We start from the raw sequence: 20,355 nt of genomic DNA, 5'->3' as shown, positions 1-20,355 counted from the left end.
CAGCCCTGGAACTAGTCATATGCACTTGGAATTTGCAAAGACTGTGAGATTCAGCTGGGGTCCAGGAAGGCAGCCTGAAGCCCCCGTGCAGTTAGAACTTTAGGGAGATCTAGGGACAAATGGCTAATTTCTTAGAGATCTTTCCAACAGAGAGCTAAACTGAGCCACTCACTGGGAGCCACACACTGGGAATTAGAAAGCAAAGGGCAGACCACTTGGGCCAGTCTAGCCAGGACCCTGAAACACTGGAGTCTGAGCAGGTGCTGCTCTTATGCCTTCTGTGTTCCTACCAAGTTCTGAGCCCACTGACTTCTGCGAAGTCTGTCAGTCTGTGGCCAGTGACCTTTGCTCAAAGTCCCTACTATCACAATCTTATTGACTCCTCTGCCCGCTGTTCATCGCTAGCTCCCTGGATTTGTTAGAACTCCTCCGGCAGAGAACTGGTTTTTAAATGCCACGATGTCACATACTGCACTGTCTCAATCACTGGAAAAGGTGTCATGCCCCTAAAGCTAGGAGGACTAGTCCCAGCAAGAGGCTGCAAGGGGACTGGGCCAGTGCTGGCTAGGGATGGTGCTGAGAGAGAGAGAGAGAGAGAGGAAGCACTGAGGCCTTGGCAGCCTTGTGTGATTATAGAGAGAGCAGCTGGAAAGCCAAACTAGAGAATGTGAAAATCTCTCAGGGTCTGACCTCCTTGAAAGCTGGGGACATTGATATTTCTTACAGCTGACCCCTTGAGGTTAACATTTGGCAGTCTTATGTGAAAATTCTTTTAATGGCCCCCGTGTTTCCTCCCTAGGACCTGCCTTATGAAGACCTCACTATCCTCTCCCAACATGGAACTGGCGGCTTACTGTACCTCTGCCTGTGCATGACTGTAGAGTCTCCAGGCTTTGGCTTGTGTACCCTGCTCAGCTCTATGAATCTTTGGTGCAGGGTGGGAAACCCTCTACACTTTTTCCACTCCAGAATGACTTGAAGATCAATTTGAGGCCTGGTTAAGACCTTGATGATACCCTTGCAAGGGCCATTGTCCATAGTGCATGTTTCTGGAACATGTGCTTTTTGGTGATAAGACATTAAATGAAGAAATTCCATCCTCAACAGTTTTCTGGAAATTCCATCCTCAACAGTTTTCTGGCTTGAGTGCTAAGCATTCAGAAGGGAATGCTGAAGACATCCTGGGCCAAACATCTACATTGCAGACAGGTGTCCTTTAGCTGACTGACAGCATCAGGAATTTTATTCTGGGCCCTTGAAGGGTATCTCATGGGGCAAACAAGGTTAGCATGTTTCTGGGCCTATAGGGAATTGGGATGCCGACTTCAGGGTCTCACGCCTCACTTTGGGAGGTTTTTTTCTGAATTAGCTATCTTGTAAATGCAGGCAGAAGCCCCCTCACACAGCTGCTGTACACATCTCGCAGCTCGATTTGCATCTAAATGGTGTTTCAGATATACTACTGAAAAAAATGACGGGGTGCCATTCCCGAATTCCTCCAGGTTCTCCTTGTCTACTCTCTGCTAGGCAGGGTGAACATCAGCTTGGCATCTGGGAAGATCTGGGTACCCGCTAGGAATATAGCTCAAGTTTGATGAGCTCAAACACAGTATTTTCCTTATTTCAAAGAAACTGGCCAACAGATATTGCAAGGAAGCCACTTACCTATGCAGGTCTTCTCATCTTCACCCAGCACGTAGGGGTCTGTGCACACACACTGGAAGCTTCCCTTGGTGTTCTTGCACTTTGCAGAGGGGTGGCAAGGTGGGTGTGTCAAATCTGTGCACTCATTCACATCTACAGGAATAAAGCCCAGCCACTAGTGTGTGTGTGTGCATGGGAAGACCCAATGTCCCTAGCCCCATGTGGCAGACCCTTCCTTTCCATGCAGTTACCACCTAGGTTCTTTCTTGGTATCAAGAATGTCAGTGTACAGCCATGCTGCCTTCATGCTCCCTGTGCTTGTGAGTCAGCTGCAAAGCACCTTAGGACTGGGTCTGTGACCAGGCCTGTCTCACCAGTTCCTGTCGCTCGTGGTCCAGCTGTGTTCCTTTGGCTCGTAGTCTACCTATGTCACTGACAACTCTGTCATTTAAGCCTCCACTGCCTTTTCCACACAAGCATGAGCCACCAACTGTCAGCTAAACTTGCCTTTCATGTCTCGCTGTGTAAAGACTGTGACTCTGACCATCTCGGCCACAGTGTGCAGGGCAAACTGTGCCTGTGGAAGGTAACAGATGACAGACCTTATGCCCTTCTCTATTTCTCGATGAACTGGGGGATCTTATTCTTACTTTTCCGGTATGCATTTCTTTTCCGTGGCTGCCACAGGAATCACCACAAGCTGAGAGCCTAAGAATAGAATCTGGTTTCCTTTTGTTCTGGAAGCCAGAAGCTTAATGAATGGAGCCCTCTACAGGCTCCTTCTTTGCCTCTCCCTGAATATCTCCAGGTGTGTTGTGTCTTTTAGACTCATTGTAGTCCCCAAGTTTCTCCAACTTTCCTGCCTCGATGTCTTTCCTTGTAAGGACCCAGGAACCTGGGTGAGGACCTACCGGGAGCATCTGTAAAGATTCTAATTTCAAACAGGGCCACATCCAGAGATACTGAGGCTTAGGACTTGAACTTAGCTTTCTTTGGGACAACAGTCAACCTCAGACTCAACATGGTCAATTGGTTCTAAGCAGAAGTCACTCCAGTGAGTTTGGGACCATGCACACTCTGAGCTTCCTTGCAGAAGGTTAACTCCGAGAAGTGTGCTGCAAGTCTACCCTGAGAGGAGACTGGTATTCTCCACAAAGGAGAAGAGAAAACATGTGGAGGTGGGCCACCTTATTAGAACTCTAGTGCCACCTGCGTGGAGGACCAAGGCGTTGTTGTATGTCTGATAAGATGGTGATATTTCTCAAGAGCAGCAGGTTGGGCTCTCAGGTCACCATGGAAATATCTCCACTGATCTGTTTGACCCTGGAAGTAGACAGAAATATCTGCACCCATCTCCTACACACATATTGTGTAACAATTATGAAAAGCTATAGACAAGCAGCTTCTATCTACTGAAACCCACAGCTTGAACACGACTCATCATATACCTCAACTGGATTTTCCTCTCAGTTTTACATGGGTGGTGTATTAGTTACTTTTTTAATGCTATGATGAAACACTGTAACCAAGGTAACTTACAGAAGGAAGGTTTGGGGCTGGTTATCATTCTAGAGGGATAACAGTCATCACCATCATGGCGGGGAAGCATGCCAGCAGGCAGTCATGGGGCCTGTAACAAGCCACCAGAGGACAACTTGGAATGGTGTAGAACTCTCAAAGCTCACCCACAGTAACACATTCCAACAAGACCACACCTCATGAACCTCCCCAAACTATGACTGGGGACCAAATTCTCAAAAGCCTGAGACTACGGGAGGCATCTCATTCAAACTACTACATTCCACTCCCTGGCTGCCATAGGGTCACGGCCAAATCTTAATGCAGATTGTGTTTCATCTAGCTCCAAAAGTCTCCATAGTCTTTGAGTCTTAACATGATTTAAAAGTCAAAAGTCTGTGTCTCTTCTGAGACTCAAGGCAATCTCTTACCTATAAGAGATTGTAGTCACTGTAAACTCAAACACAAATTGCATGCTTCCAACATGTGATGACACAGAACATAAGAACATACATTGTCCTTCCAAAAGGGAGGAATGGCGGTGGAGTGAGAAAGTAATAGACCAGAGCGAGACTAAAACCCAACATGGAAAATACCAAATCCCATAGCTCCGTGTTTGATGTCAAAAGGCCCTTGCAACTTTGCTGCCCACAAGATCTGCCCAATCTCAGGCTATTTCCATGCCCTGTGTGCAGTTCTCTTTGGCAGATACTCATGGCTCTGACATCTGAAACATCTTGGTGTCTTTACTGAAACACATGCTTTATTTTTACAGTTTCATGCAATGGCCTCTCAGGTACTCTTGCTTTCTTAAGGACCTTTGTGCAGGGACACCCCTGCCACAGACTGCCTGACCTCAACAGCCCTCAGAGACTGTGGAGGGAGAGTCCATGACCTATTTACTCCCCACATCTTACATTACTCTGAATTCAGCATCATGTAGGTGGTAATGCCACATTCAGCTACCAGTCTGGGATGAACCCTTGAACTCTTGAGCCACGTATGGAGCAGTTTTTGCTGGTTTTCCTTCCTAGGCCTCTCACTTCCACAAGCCTTCCCTTTGTTCTAATGCAGACAAGGCCTCGCCTTGTCTTCCTGTCCCTTCCATCACAAGCCTGGGTTGCAGTTTTAAGTTTCCTGGTGCTCTTATTCTCTTCAAACTATTTTGCAAAGTATTATCTCTTCAAACTTTTGTCTTACTTTCTCATTTTCATTGCGGACATACCTAACAGTGATTACTCATCACCATGTAATAGCATCAATATCAGGCTTTCCTATAGTCTTCAACAAATGCCATTGCCTTTAAATTCAGCCCCAGGCAAGTTTGTAAGACAAAGGCAGAACACAGTCAGGATGTTGCCGAAATCTCACAATAGTATCATTGTCACCTAGCATCTATTAAGACTGCCCGCGATCTATATAGCTTGCACCACTACTGCCTCCCAAGCTCCCACCAGGGAGGTCATTAAAGCTCCACTGCAGTATCCACCACTTTTCTAGTTCACAGCTCCAAAAATTTCCACATTTCTCCTAACACCAGCGCGATCATGGCCGACACAGCAATAGCCCACTCCCTAGTTCTAGCGTATGTATTCACTACTTTATGCTATTGTAATAAAACATTATAATCAAGGCAGCTACAGAAGTAAGGGTCTGTTTGGACTGATTCTAGAGGGTTAATACTCCATCATGGTAGGGAAGCATAGCCGCACGGCATGGCAGCTGGGACAGCTGAGAGCTCACATCTTGAGCCTTAAGTACCAAACAGAGAGAAAACTGCAAGTTTGTCCATAGTGATACACTTCCTCCACCAAAGCCACATCCTACTCTCTCCAAATAATACAACCAACTAAGGACCAAGCATTCAAATGCCCCAGATTCTAGGTTTTAACTCATTCTGAGCATCACGGCTGCATTTTAGTGCCTAGATGGAATTTGAGCAGAAAAGATAAAATAATCTCTCTGGATTTCCTATGGTCAGTATTCAGCTTGCTGCTCTCCCTTCTCTAGTGAGTCATATGGCTAGGCACACTGGAGATCAGTGAGATACATCTTCATGTCAATGTACAACAAAAATATTTAGTCTTTCTTTTTAAAGATATGTTTTGTTTCCTTGTGAGTCCTTCTTTGGGTCCATGTAGTTAGAGGTAAGATTTAGTGAGAACTCCTGTACATGTAAACACGTCTGCTCCTAGAGTGTTTCCTCAATGCACCTTCATGACTTGCATATAAGAACATTATAAACAACAATAAGCCAGAAAACATGGCTCATAAAATGAGGACTCCCTTCCTTCTTCCCATCTTGCTCTGCAGACACGCCTCTAGTTCTAAGGTCTCAGCCTTGCAATGCTCTCTGCAAACTCACAAAAACCTTTCCCTGCGCAACACATGCAAACAGGTGTCCTTCCTTCCAGATGAATCAGAACGGATTCCCATCAAACATGCCACTCTGATGGCTGTGTGTTTGTTCAGTGGTGTATCTTAGGTGAGCTCGGCTCTACAGTCCTAGCCGACCCTCCTTCATATATTCAGCACGGTATTTCACAGTGTGCATACATTCATTGTGGGGGCACTAGGCCTTGTGTTTAATGTTGTACATTAATTTATTTAAATAGGCAACCCAGGAGTTGGACTCCATGACCATTCTCACTGTCCACTGGTAGGGTTGGAGGCAGGCACAAGCTGAGTGACCTCAAAGGGCAGAGTAATTAGTTGCTGAGAGCTATTCTATTGGGAGTCTGCTAAGTTACTATACGGAGGAACGAGGCCATGGTCAGTGCTGCTCAATGGGTGTCTCACCCTTCCCATGCTGGGCCTTTGCAGTGACGTTTAAACCATGCCAATCCGATCTCAGAGTGGTTGGCCCTGAAGGGCTGCTGGTCTGAAAAGAGGATGTCATTTCTTCTTGTCCCAGGGTCTACATTGTGAGCTCACTTGTTGCACGTGGAGGCCATGCCACCGGAGTTTTCTACCAACAGGAGCACCTGGGCAGCTCAGAAATGAAGTCGATGGCTACTAAGTCCTTGGTACCTGCTGACCATGGTACTCACACTTCCTTAACTTTGGGGAGCCAGGGACTGCTAAAGTGAAAAGTCGGGATAAAAAAACAGCCAAAGGGTGTGGGCTGGGGACAGAAAAATGATTTCTAGGACAGAAAACTGTCTGGTGGAAGCAGAAGGGGTGTGCTTCTCTTAAGAGCTCAGCAGAGGGGAGCCCTGTGAACTGTCACATCGGCTCACGTCCGTCAGTGATCAGCTCCAGTAGTCTGAGGACGGAAAATTTCCCTCAGCTAAGCTTTTCTTTGCAGTTGAAAATCCTAAAACAAATTGCCCCAGTGAGCTTGTTTTTAAACTAAATGAAATAAGGTATATAAGAGAGCCTGGTCATTCATAAAGTATCACTGTGCCAAACCCTAAGGGTCACACCCTAACAAGACACCGCTAGTGGGAAGAACAAGGAATCCTGGCCAAGTGAGCATTTCTTGTTTGTTTGGTTGCTAAGCCGAAACAGCACGGAGGCTTTCATGTTTGACACAATGAAGATTAACTATACAAGGTGATAATTCAGAGTGATCTAAGTAGCGGTTGTCAAAAACACCTGCACACAGATGTTGGCACTTCATAGAACAGCTGGGCTTCTGTCACTCGTTCTGTGGGCATTGTTTCTGGCAGAGGATCTCTGATGATGTTCTAATGATAAAGTCCTTTACCTTGTCCCCTGGCCCACTTTGCTCATGATTAGACCCAAAAGAGAATTGGGGGAGTGTGTCAGTTCCAGGCCTTTACAGCTCACTTTCTCCTGGTGCAAGACTGGAAGAATGGGACTGCATGTTCACATCCAAGTTTCCAGCCCAGGTGGGTGCTTTCTGGAAAGAGCTCTCATCTCTTCCATCAGTGGTGGCCTTTGGACCTATTGATTCCTGGATGGCTCACCTTGATGCCAAGTATTTTCCTAGCTCTGCTTCTTCTCTTCCTTGTCCTGCTCTCTCAGGCAACAGTTGTGCCCTGGGGGGGGACCCCATGTGACTACCTGCCATGGTGTGCATGCAGAACACAGGAGTCAGCATGGCTAGGGCTGAGATGTGGCCTTCTGTCTCCTGACTGCTCAGAGTTTAAAAGTGAAGATTATTTTAACCCTTCAAGAATGAAGCATTTTTGGATTCCAAAGGTTAAATGAAATGCTCATCTTTGTGGCAAAGGAGATATAAACTAAAGTTCACTCTCAAACACTGGACATGGGACACTCAGAGGTGTCTGGTATGGTTACAATGCCATGTGAAGTCATTCCACCTATCCACTGCACACAAACCAGCCAAGTTCACCTGTGCGTTCAGAGACTTTGCTAAATGTGTATCACAGCAAGCAGGTCATAGAAGGCTGACTCTGACAGCTACTCCTTCTGTGGGACCACTTGGTGTGCAGGGTCTGTCTTCCATTCAGGAGTTGATCAATCATAGGACCGCTGGACACCAAGTTGAATAACGCACCTTCTCTAAAAGCAGGCCTCCCATGTCCTGTCTCACTGCTCCTGTCCCTTGCAGAAGAGCCACTTACAGGAGGAAAGATTTTAAGTAAAACAGAAGACACTAGTTACTGTAGCTATAAGTCTTGTTGGCAAGGGACTAGATACCATCTTATTCTCTCTCCCAAACTTGTCTCTTTACAGGTTGAATCCAGGACACAGACTCTTCCAACAGAGGCTGACACTCTTGCCAACTTCCCAAGCATCTTAGGGGCAATCCCTACTTTGCAAACTCACAACAGGGAAGTGGATGGTGGAAGCCAGGAGGGCCCGGAAGTGCCCATTTCTTTCTGCTCTCCTATTACTGGCTGTGAGAAGAAATGGGAAGTGACTGCCTGAGTATGAGGAGTCCAAGAATATAGCTGGGAAGGCAATGCTCAAAAGGGGGAGATAGTTTTAGATCTTTCTATGGGTGCCTGGAGTGAGAATCTTCTCTGTTAATTTGGGGAATTAACAGAACACCCTCAGTTTTTTCCACAGACTTGTTAAGAATTAACTGGCTCTTTCTTCTCTCTTTGCCTAAATCACCACAAGTCCAGATTCGAAGTGACTGTCTGCATGTTTTGCCATCTAAAGAAAGCAATGGAGTGTGACAAATAGAGAGAGAGTCTTCTCTTTCAGTGCCAGAAAATCTCTAGGGATACACATGTGCTCACAAAATGTCCTGGTGAAAAATCTGATGCTCTCCTCTGGGGAAACACAGACTGTTGTTCTGTAATTGCTGTTAAACTCCACACCATGTGACTCCACTGACCTTTACAGACAGGAGGCTCCGAGTCCCAGCCTTTCTGGGTGCATGTGACCTGCTCCTGGCCTTGCAGCTTGTATCCATGGAGACAGGAATATACCAGGACCAGCTTCCCAGACTCTTCACAGTGCACAAAGTTCCCATTGTCCACCTTGTCTGGGAAGATGCACTTGTCATCTATGGGATGTTGAAGGTTAGAATTCAATGAAACCACAAGAAAGATTCTAGACCGCCAGCCCTGCTGTGTGTTGGGCTGCAGCCCTCAATAGAACTTCATTTCCCAGTGCCTTGTATCTGCATAGCATTACATTGGGAGATGGAGGCTGCCGAGAGGAGGTTTCCTTGGCCCCTGGTCTAGAATGGAAGTGGTTAGTAGGTTTGTATGCGTGTCTCTCTATGGGCATATACAGCATGCCTGTGTCTCTGTTGGAAAATGGGTTCCAAGCCATGGAGAAGTGCCTGCCATGTAGCTAATTCTTTAGCTCCTGCTTGAAGACTGACATGGTACAGAACTGATGTCATATAGTTAACAAAAGAGTAATCATTTGGTGTGGTTGAGAAAATTCCTCAGTTGCTCAAGCGCTTGCTGTGCAACTGTATGGATCAGAATTTAGATACCCAGAACCCACATAACAGCTGGACGGGCCTGGCACCATGGTGCTCTGACCAGAATCCCAGCACACACAGGCAAAGACAAGGAGTTCCTAGAGCAAGCTGGCTAAGCAGACCAGCCAGTTCTAGAGTCATTGGGATGTAATATAAGACAAAGAGATCGAGGACACTCAATGTCAATGTCAGGCCTCCAGACGCACATGTGTACAAATCTGTGCCCAAATCTATACACACATGAATACACACAGCATAATATATCATGCACACACATTCAAAAAGAATGTTTTGTGACAGTGGTAATTCATGAGGTATAATTTAGTCTGTCCTAAGGATAGAACTTAAATTAAGGTGAGAACCTTTGCTAATAAAATCTCAGGAATCTGTAGGTCCCTGGCTCAATCTTACAACTTTTCTACATAGCCAAATGTCAACCACTGCTGGCTCTTCAATAAGAGCTCATCCACTGCTTCTCAGCCGGGAGGACTGAGCCAGCAGAATCCCAGGAGACTGTGGCCAGAGCTCCCTAGTGCTGTTGGAATCTCGTGAGTACAGAGCCCATGACAGATAAGGAGAATCTGGGATTGCCAGAGCCAACGCTTGGCAGCTATCAAGTAGTGTGTGAACCTGGACAAGGTACAGATCCGTCAACTGTTGTAGACTTCTGGTCTGATTCTTAGTTCTCCTTGGGTACTCCCATACCACAGGAGAAGGCAAGGCTCGGTCTCACCAGTACTTTCTTAGGAGCACAGGGTTGACACCAGCCTCTTGGAGAGGTTACACTGACTATAGTGGCACAGTGAAGTAACAAGCGGCTCAGAGTCACCTTGTGGAAAGGTCTCCCTCCACGCTTCAAGGTTCATGCTAGGGATGTCTTCACAGGACTCAAAGTCCTGGGGGAACTTTCCAGTCCGGAAGGCATCCACAGGTACCCTGGTGAGGCCGGTGTTGTCACAGATAACCCGCGATAGCGAATGCTTCTCCAGTTCCTGCCTCTGAGCATCTGTGAAAACATGGCTGTTCTCCCACCAAAACCTGCATGGGAGAGGGCACATGGGTGGGCAGTAGGATATAGTGCTACCTCTGTTTCCTCCTGCACTCAGCATCCCCATGGAGAAGATGGTCAGGGGGTGAGCACAGCATCCAGGGGCTGCGAGAATTGGGCATTAGAGAGTGGAGTAAAGAAGGGTAGGGGCCAGTCTGTGGAGTGGGGGCCGTCTGCAGGGCAGCATAAGCTGACCAGCTCCACTGTGCCTGTTTGGGTGCATCCCTGCTTCAGAAACAATGGGACAACAGAAAAGTCAGCCACAGGAAGAGGTGCTGGCCGTTCATCCCAAGGCCCAAGTGGTCTTGTCCTTCCCTCCAGGCCAAAGCCGACAAAGAAAAGAAATGTCAGTTCTTCCTATGAATGTGAATAGCATGGACAAAGCTCCGGTTTCCCATAGCTGTTTACTGTATAAAGACCGTCTCCATTCCTAGTTGGGAACACATCCTTGGCTTGTGGGAAGGAACTGAAATCTGCAAAAGGGCTTGGACAGCATGGGAAGGAATCTTCTATCAGTTGCCTGATGAAAGAGTTGCCTTTTGGGGACACTCAGTCATAAACACAAGAGTTAGGAATCACCATATCACCACAGCAGCTACCAGAGCCTCTTGGACTTTGCCATTGGACTTGACCCAAAGACCATGTCATACTCAAGGGAGTCCAGGAAGTGACCTGCCTCCAAAGTTTGTGTCTTCTCATTCCCTAATTATGTCAAGCTACATGGCTTTTCTAACGATATAGTCTCAAGGGAGATAAACTCCCCCAGGATTTCTTCCAGGTGTCTCATCTCTGTGAGATGCTGTTTCCCAGAAATTTACGGCAACATTCATAGCAAAGGTAAGGAAAGAATCCTAAGTCTGTGTCTAAACGCTGAGACACTTATGAAAAGCAGTCTTATAGGGAGAGAGGGATGGATGGAGACAAGAAGGCAAGAAGACAATCTAGTATGGGGGTAACTATCTAAAAGAAAGGAAGAAATGCGTCCTTTGTTCTTCCCTCGTTGTTCCATGATTCTAATGTTTCACGTCATACCCCCAATCACCATCTGGCGTCAGCTCATGAGGTGCACAGGTGTAACAACACCTGCTTTTCTCGCCCCCTCTGGGGGGAGCTCAAAATTCTAGACTGAAATGGAGGAAGAAGCAAGTGCAAGGCAGGCAGGAGCCTCAGCCAGCTGTGTGGGGATGGAGGGAGAGGCATGGTGGGGAGTGGGCCCGACTCTTCAGCCACATTCTGCTCCTGGGTACCAGCTGGGGTCAACATCTGCATTTAGGCAGGGCTACCTGTCCAGTGTCAGCAGTGCCAGCGAATGACCAAGGTGGACGTGATAGATTGTCACAGTTTGAATTTTGTTATGTGCCTTCTCATACACATGACTAGAAATATGGGGAAACAACAGTAAAATTTCTTTTCCTTTTCTTTTTTCCGAGGCAGTTTTTTTTTTTTTCCTGTCGCTTCGGAGCCTACCCTGGGGCAAGCTTGTATAGACCAGACTGGCCTCTAACTCACAGAGATCCGCCTGCCTCTGTCTGCCTCCAGACTGCTGGGATTAAAGGCGTGCACCATCACCACCCCGCTACAACAGGAATATTTCTAAGTGAACAGGATATTCTATACGCCTTGTGGTCCTTTTGTTTGGTGTCAACATTGTTTTAGGGTTGGGAATGGTTTGTTTGAGAGAAAACCTTCCCAAGGTCACACATAAGCACTTGAGCCCATATCTAGCTGCTTCACACAAGCCTTATGTGGAACACTGTTACACCCAGCATGCTTTGCCCCAAATGTGGAGAGGCTTTCCACAGGTACTCACCTGTCTCCATCCCTCAGGGCTTTCATCTGTTTCCCAATGATGCATGCAAACAGAGGGCCAGTGCGGGCCCCCAGCAGAAAGGCTTCAGCCAGGCCTCCCATCCAGACGTCGATGTTGTCTGCGTGCTTGTACAGCTCCATGATCTTGTTGACCACGGTTTGGTTGGTAATGGCCCTGCTCAGCTCAGCTGGTGTTTCCAGGCGTGACAAGCCACAGAACTTTCTCCATTCATTGTAGCCTGTACAAGAAAGAGGGGCTAGGTCTGTTTTTACAGGGACTTAGGGTTCACTAGTCTACCCATGGGTTCTGTTGATCCCTGAAAGCTAGAGTTGCAGAGACATAGCCCTGTGTGCATCCCCTGATGCAGAGTGACCATTGTGTTATTGTGGTCTGACTTTCAGCCCTATGGAGTTTAACAGAACAGGCCATGCAGCACAGACTTAGGGGTCTTATAAAGAGTGTATTTGGGGGGTGAATTAGGATAGAAAGGGTGCCAAGTCAAGATACTTTAGTGGGTTCATACTATAATTGGACCCGTCTTCTCCTACTGAACTGTGGTGACAGCCCCACCCTCTTCAGAGTGCTGTTGATGCTCCAGGAGGACACTGAGAGCTCATGGAGACAAGAGCACACCAGCACGCACGCGCGCGCGCATACACACACACACACACACATTCACAAACATAGGCACTCTCTTATACGCACAAAGTGAAGAAAAATCAGCAGTGGGAATTTAAAAACTGGTTTGTGAATGCTGCCCTCCGATGGTATTGAGTCAGTCCTCCATGACAGCAGCTCCCTCCATTCTGATTTAGGAGAAGCTGGTATCTGTTTGGTGGTGGTGGTGGTGGTGGTGGTGGTGGTGGTGGTGGTGGTGGTGGTGGTGGTGGTGTGTGTGTGTGTGTGTGTGTGTGTTTGTGAGATAGAGAGAGAGAGAGAGAGAGAGAGAGAGAGAGAGAGAGAGAGAGAGAATTTATATCTGATGCAGCTAATCACCATACCACCTTTTTCAGAGTCATAGCTCCTGAGCTTTCTGGCCAACAAGTCTGCTCTACCTCAACTCAAGGTCTGCTGTACATGCTGGACCTGGTGAGGGGCAACTCTCTGGTCATTCCCCTATTTTTTCTCTCATTCCAGATGGGTCACCTCAGTTATCTTTCTCAGGAGCTATATAACAAGGTAACAGCCTCCTCCTTTCCTGTCTACCTAGTTTTGATGAATTCCATAGCATTTCTACTTCATCACAGCCTGTTTTAGGTCAGACCTCCCAGATCCCACAGTCTCGTGACAAGCAAAATAAAATTGGTGGATTTGATTTATCTAGAAACATATATTCCCACTGCTTGCCACAGAGGTTGGGGAATATTTCAGTTACTTCATTAAATATCTTTCAGGATCATCGAAGAATGAAAAGCAAGTGAATTACAGTCAAAAATTGGGAGAGAGATTTTTCAAGGGCCACATGTAGCAGCTATATACTTCCACAGCTCAGAGAAGCAGGTGCACCTAGAGTTCAGGGTGGCGTACAGAAGGTGTGTGGTCTTCCAACACAAGCAAAGGGTCCCTTTTCTGTATCTTCCCTGTATGGATTTGCTCTTCAAACCCAAGTTACTCTCATCGTTTTTGTGGCTGTGGTGAGGGAAGAATGACACAGGACAGCACCAACTACACCCTACAATCATAGTAATAGCCCCTGAACTTGGGGGCTTTTTCTGCTGCATGTACTTAGGATACTGGCCACTGGCCCTCTGAGTGGGCCACTGGGTTAGACAAAGCAGCAGTGTAGCATCTCCTAGGGAACCCTGGGACTCCACAGACTTCTGTGGTAGGGACTCCAACAGGGTCCTGGGTGAGTTCTGTAGTTGGATGTCCTTCTAAGACTGGGATTTGTCCTCAGGCCATACAAGGAAACACACCAGAAGAGGCATCTTGAATACAAATCATAGAAAGGCACACAGACTCTTGTGTGGTGCTCACAGGGTGCAGGGCAGTCGGTTTATAGGTAGATATATAGTTATAGACCCGGCACATACCTCTAATCCCTGAAGCAGAAGGATCATGAATTTGAATCTAGCCTGAGCAACATAACAAAACCTCATATAAAAACACAAAAGCCAGCCAACTAACTAAACAAGAAAACACCAATCTATTCCTCTGAAGCTGGCAGTGCAATAGATTTGTGGGTGTGTTTCACTTTACCCCAGACAATGAACCAGAGAGTCCTTCCCCCAAACCATACTGAGGCATACCATCTAGAGACCAGACAGACCTGGTAAGCCATGGTCACGGCCCCTCTGCAAGTTGAGCGATGCCAGATCCAAGGTGCCAGAATTAGACAACACGAAGAGCTTCTCGGTCAGCTCCTCATTCATCAGCTGCTCCTGTACCTGCAGCTTGGCTGGTCTTGCCAGGAGGCCTCTCACGATTGGGTCCAAGCCACCTGAAAAAATCATACACAGGTCAGAGAGGTCCCTGCTGTTCTGGGGACAATGGATAGATTCTCAGTTATAAAGCAGGTTTATTCTTACAAACATCTGTACAGCTTCACCAAATCACCTTTCACTGTTCTAAAAGTGTTCCAGGTTCCTTAGGACACTGTGGTTATTGGCAACTTAGTGCTGAGGATGTACCTTCAACACCTTGGGGCCTAGACACAGGCAGGGCCACATTACTGAGATTCATCATTTATTTTTCAGCAGCAGAATGTTTAGAGAAGTGGTTCTCAATACTCCTAATGCTGCAATCCTTTAATAATACAGTTCCTCGAGTTGTGGTGACCCCCAACCATAATTTATTTTTAACGTTACTTCAAAACTGTTATTTTGCTACTGTTATGAATCATAATATCTGTGAATATAAATATCTGTATTTTCCAGTGGTCTCAGGTGAGACCCCCAGGGAAATGGTCTTTTGACCCTTGAGGGAGTCGTCAGTTCACAGATTTGAGAACTGCTGGTTTAGAGCCCAAGGAAATATTCTCTGGACTCCACTGTGTGGAACAGTAAGATGTGGCCTGGTTCTGGTAAGCTCTGTTTCTCACGGACCTTGCTCTGTTACCCACTGAAGTGTGGGTCATCTTTACAGAAGGCCTCAAAGGAAGTAAACCAGCCAGCTCTTAGGTCTTTGCCCACTCTTAGCTGTCTGAATTTGGAATTACATACAATAGCTTCAACTAAGAGGCCCGTTACCTTAGGTACCCACCAAAGGCAAATGTATAATATATTTTGAATTGGGTAGGGTAACTGGAAAGATCCCAAGCATCTCTCCTCATGTTCTGCATGGTAGCAATTTTATTGTCAGTGGTGAGAGAACATACTGCCAGCAGCCTTCATCTCTACCCTCCACCATCCCCAAATGTACTCTTGAGACCGTTTAGAAATTATCAAAGGGAGAGAAAGAACATGGGAATAAGAATAGAAAGTAAAACTGTGGGGTAGTGTGAAAACAATCCTCCAGAGAACTACAGGGTTTTTTTCTTTCATTTTTGCAAAATTCAAGCATCCTGCAGCTCACAGTGCTGTTCTCATCAGAGAAAAGGTATAGTTCTCAGTGATGAAGAAATTGACAGCACCCATCTATAAGGCATCTACCAGGACACTACTGATGGAGGTGGATCATCTTTCTATCTGTTGTTTCACTGGTTAAGTAATAAAGAAACTGCTTGGCCTCTGATAGGGTAAAAATTAGATAGGTGGAGTAAACAGAACAGAATGCTGGGAGAAAGAAGCTGAGTCAGGGAGTTGCCATGATTCTCCTACCGGACACAGACGCAGGTTATGATCTTTCCTGGTAAGACACCTCGTGGTGTTACAGGGATATTAGAAATGGGTTAGATCCATATGTAAGAGCTAGCCAATAAGAAGCTTGGAACTAATGGGCCAGGCAGTGTTTAAAAGAATACAGTTTCCGTGTAATTATTTCGGGGCATAAGCTAGCCATGTGGGCGGCCAGGGACGCAGCCCTGCCGCTCCTTTTACAACACACTACCACCTGTCTGCTGAGAGGGAATGGGTGGGAGGAGAAGGGAGAAAGAAGAGGAGGAGGAGGAGGAGAAGGAGGAGGAGGAGGAAAGAGAGAGGGAAGAGGGAGAGAGGGAGGGAAAAGGATAAAAAGAGAGGAAGAGAGAGGAGAGATAGAGGGAGAAAAGAATGGGAGAGAGAGGAGAGGGAAAGATAGAGAGGGAGGGAGAGGAAAGAGAGAGGGAGAGAGCGAGAGAGCGAGAGAGCGAGAGAGCGAGAGAGAGAGAGAGAGAGAGAGAGAGATTGATTGCATTCTATACCTAGATAATTTATTCTGAGTACTGAAGAGCTCCAGATGTGTTAAGGCATTTCTCAGGAAATTTCACCTTTTAAAAACCTTTGAGCACTGCCCTGGGGAATGGCTTAATCAGTAATGTACAATGCAAGGCAGGCCCAACAATCTGAATTTTCTTCTCAGAACCCAGGGGAATAATTGTAGGGTGTAATGGTGAGAGCTTGTAATTCTGATCTTATAGAGGCAGAGTCAGCGATTCTTGTGGCTTGCTAGTCAGTCAGTCTAGATTAATTGATGAACTTCAGGTCAATGAGAGACCCTTTCTCAAAGGAAGTAGATTGCTTTCCTAAGGATGACACGGGAGACTGTGCTCTAGCCTGTATTTGTACACACATGCACAGGAACACAAAGAAACATGCCACATAGGTAGATATGTGAAAAAGGCTTTGAATATATTTATGCCCTCTGAATAACAGTGAAAAATTAGATAGCATTAGCTTAACCAGCCAGCAGAGAAGGTAAAGTCTCATGCAGGGCCACCCTGGGTGTGCTTAGCTATAGGATCACATGAGGAGGACAGGCATACCTTCCTGGATCAGCCTCCAGGGCCTGAAGAAGACATCATGCAGCTGCAGCCTGGGGAGGTCTGAGTGGTCCTGGAAGTCAGTATCTAGCCGTCTCACCAGTGGATGGACTGTGGCGTGGCCAAAGCGGAAGGCGGCAGTAGAGAAGACATTGGAAACGGTAGGGTTCACAGTGGGGTCATAGCCTTCATAGGGGCCCACATACTGCCTGAAGGCATCGGGACCCAGGATCTTGGGGATATAATCCCTCATGGTGATAATCTATAGAGAAGGAGACAGGTGTTCTCTGAGCAGGGAAGGTTTTTAGCAAAGCCCAAGGATGCCTTCAGGCCAATTGGAGATTAAAGATTAAATAGGGAGAAAGTCTGCCTGGGCATCCTTGTGACAGAACATCATAGGATTGGTGAGCTTCCAAGAGGAGGACACAGTCCACAGATGCAGGCAGAGGTGTGGGGGGACATGCCCATCAGGTAAGGCACAACCCATAGGAACATTAAAATAAATACAAGTAGCAAAGAGACATTAGATTGATGAGGGTAATACAGAAATCTGAGAGCATCTTTCCTGTTCATTGAGACAGTTATCACTTTCCTATCAAAAATAGGCCGCTGGATGATTAATGTTCAGGTCAGCAGAGATCCTCAGATATGCAGAACCACACCCTCTATTTTACAATTATTGGGCTTGTGTAAGGGCATCCCAGAGGAGCCTCACCACCAATATTGCAGAGATTTACTCCGAAGAAACATGCAACCATGGCCCTCGCTCATAACATTACTTTTGTATCACGTGAATGGTCACTTGTGGTTCCCTGTGCCTTCCTTGGGTGACTGGCCAACCCTCACTTAGCCAGTCTAGACTCTGGAAGAGGCAGTAGGGAAAGAGACTCCTCCTGGGATTATTCCTGGGACTTTAACCTCTGTAGAAACTCTGTACATATTCACGAGACACCTACATTGCCAGGACATTCTAGCTGCTTGGAAAGAAGAACAAAAAGTACTAGGCCTACAACCCTCTCCCTATGGAGCCGACACACTGATATCCACCATTGGCCAGGCCTGGAAGTCAGCCAGGGAGAGAACCATCATAGATTCTTCTCCCAGGACAAGGAGAATGCAGCCAGCTCTGGGGGTGGGAGCTCTTGCTGCCATTTAATGCCCCCCCCCCCACCGGCACAAGTAAATCCTAACGTCTGGCCACCTCCTTGAAAACAGCAGGACTTTGGGGCTCCTGGTCTTGTCCTAAAACTATCCAAAATCGCTTTGGCTCTGCCCTCACAGGTACTGATGTGAGGTTCTTTGTGGGAGCACACAGCAATTAACAGGAAACCGTCTGTTTACACATGCCCATCAGGCAAGGTTAGAGCTACTTGGTGAAGTACTTTCACTCAGTGTTAATTATAAGCCCCAGTTTCAAAGTTTTGTATATCCTATTTCTACTTTTTTATTTGCAAATAGGATTTATTATTCAAATGGTGCAGTTTTGCTCCGTCTTTAGTTGACAACATGTTTACCCTCTGAAAACACAATAGCTCACTGATGTAATGCATCAACTAATCTTATCTGAGCATTAGTGAGATGGCTCAGTGGGGCTTGTTTGTGGAGTGCAAAGCCGGTGACCTTCATCACCGTATAAAGATGGCCAAAAGTATGCCCTATGAATTTGTCTTCTAGTCTTCATATATCTGCCATGACCTAAAAATAGATAATCAAATTATACACACAGAAAAATTAAAAAAAATAAATTACATCATCAATACATTTTATCTGTCATCTCTAGATAATTCCCCTAGAAGGCAATGGCACTTCAAGAAGAAATACCAACTATAACTAGTGGAGACATGAAGAAGCACGGAATGTCAAAAGTATATACATATTTCCATAGCACGTTGTCTTAGAGTTTCTATTGGAGTGGAGAGAAACCATGACCATGGCGAATCATATAAAGGAAAACATTTAATGGGGTGGCTCACTTACAGTTCAGTTTAGTCCTTTATAATCATGGAAGAAAAAGAGGCACCATGCAGGCAGCTATGGCGCTGGAGCTGAGAGTCCTTACATCATGATCCAAAGGCAGCAGGATGTTGTCTGCCTCTCTGGGCATGACTTGAGCATATGTGAGAACTTGAAGCTTACTTATACATTGACAAACTTCCTCAAACAAGACCACACCTACTTGGACAAGGCCACGCCTCCTAATAGTACCACTCCCTTTGGGGGCCATTTTCTTTAAAACCACCACACACATCAAGGTTTGTTATGAGATACAGTTGATGTCTGATTATCCTACTTTATTACATCTCTTCCATTTAGATAGAAATGCTACTTTGGATACTCACATGAGGTGCTTAATGTTTCTTATATTCTCTTCTATCAAGTATTTTAACATTAGCAGCACTTGTACTCAGGAGGCTGACACATGAGAATTATGAGCTCAAATGAAGTCTTGACTAATCACTGACAAACAAGCCAGGCTGGATAACAACATCTCAAGGGAATTTGTGAATATATGAAAATAAAACCAGTAAACAACTGACTACCCCTCTCTCACAGACACCTTGACTTGAAAAGTATAATCACACATTTGCCCATATTTAATTAAACAATGGACCACTTAGATGATGGGCATCCAATTCTATACACAGCAGCAGAAAAATATATACCAGTAAGTAAAAGTACAATTAAAGATACACTAAAGTCACTGAAGGACTATAAGGAACACAAAATGAACTTCGTTAAGTAGGTATCCACATATGTTGCAAAATGGAAGCTGCAATGCTGTGATCTCACCGTTGGTGCTTAGTGAACTTGGTATGAATTTACCTACTTCAAGAATGTGATGAAAAAAAGAGATGAAACAAGCTTTTTGTCCCCTTGAAACTGAAGATAACTGTCATGTCCAAAGTCCTTATTAAATTGTTTACATAAATAGGACTTTTCCTTTCTATGAGTTCTCAGCTCTTTCCTGATGTCAAATTTATATATATATATATATATTATGTATAAAATATTCTGTCTGTGTGTATGTCTGCAGGCCAGAAGAGGGCACCAGACTTCATTACAGATGGTTGTGAGCCACCATGTGGTTGCCAGGAATTGAACTCAGGACCTTTGGAAGAGCAGGCAATGCTCTTAACCACTGAGCCATCTCTCCAGCCCTCAAGTTTATATATCAAGGCTTTAAAATGTTTACAGGGATAGACACATGACCAAGCAGTTAAGACAAGCTCATTCCTAAAACCAGGGTCAGGATTTTGACAACTTATAACACTTGCTACAAGATCACAGGGTCTAACCTTCTTGGGAACCAGCATACACACATGTATTCAGAGACTAGAGAAATGTGCAGACTTCACTACATAGCTTTCATTCCTAGGGTTTCTCTCCAGTATGAATTCTTTCATGACTTTGAAGATGAAGATGACTGGGCTGTACAAAGTCTTTCCCACGTTCATTGCATTTTTACAATTTCTCTAGTATGTATTCTTGTATGTATTTTCAAAGATGACTATGACATACAAAGGCTTTACCACACTGACTACATTCATAGTTTTCTCTGCAGTATGTGTTACTCTATGTATTTGTAGAGTACACTGTGTGGAGAAGGTTTTACCACATTCATT

At 45.8% G+C, this 20,355-nt stretch overlaps 1 protein-coding gene and 1 long non-coding RNA gene across 2 annotated transcripts in view; one reads left to right on the top strand and one right to left on the bottom strand.

The window, feature by feature from the left end:
* The window catches only part of Tpo (thyroid peroxidase), a 60,002-nt gene that overhangs the window by 2,546 nt on the left and 37,101 nt on the right, over nt 1-20,355 (bottom strand). The window contains exons 7-12 of the mRNA XM_050126519.1: nt 16,736-16,994; nt 14,165-14,335; nt 11,896-12,133; nt 9,867-10,075; nt 8,438-8,608; nt 1,666-1,797 (exon numbers count right to left, since the gene is read on the bottom strand). Coding sequence (XP_049982476.1) covers nt 1,666-1,797; nt 8,438-8,608; nt 9,867-10,075; nt 11,896-12,133; nt 14,165-14,335; nt 16,736-16,994 — 1,180 coding nt within the window. The remainder of the gene's footprint in view (nt 1-1,665; nt 1,798-8,437; nt 8,609-9,866; nt 10,076-11,895; nt 12,134-14,164; nt 14,336-16,735; nt 16,995-20,355) is intronic.
* On the top strand, nt 5,483-8,385 carry LOC126491125 (uncharacterized). The gene is made up of 2 exons (XR_007589319.1): nt 5,483-6,204; nt 7,828-8,385. It is a non-coding gene; the product is annotated as an uncharacterized lncRNA (long non-coding RNA).

The sequence above is a fragment of the Alexandromys fortis genome, unplaced genomic scaffold, assembly GCF_014885135.2.
Source record: "Alexandromys fortis isolate MF-2015 unplaced genomic scaffold, M_Fortis_MF-2015_v1.1 scaffold_237, whole genome shotgun sequence".
Lineage (NCBI taxonomy): Eukaryota > Metazoa > Chordata > Mammalia > Rodentia > Cricetidae > Alexandromys > Alexandromys fortis.
Note: the sequence above shows the minus strand (reverse complement) of the source record. Positions and strands in the feature narration are given on the sequence as shown.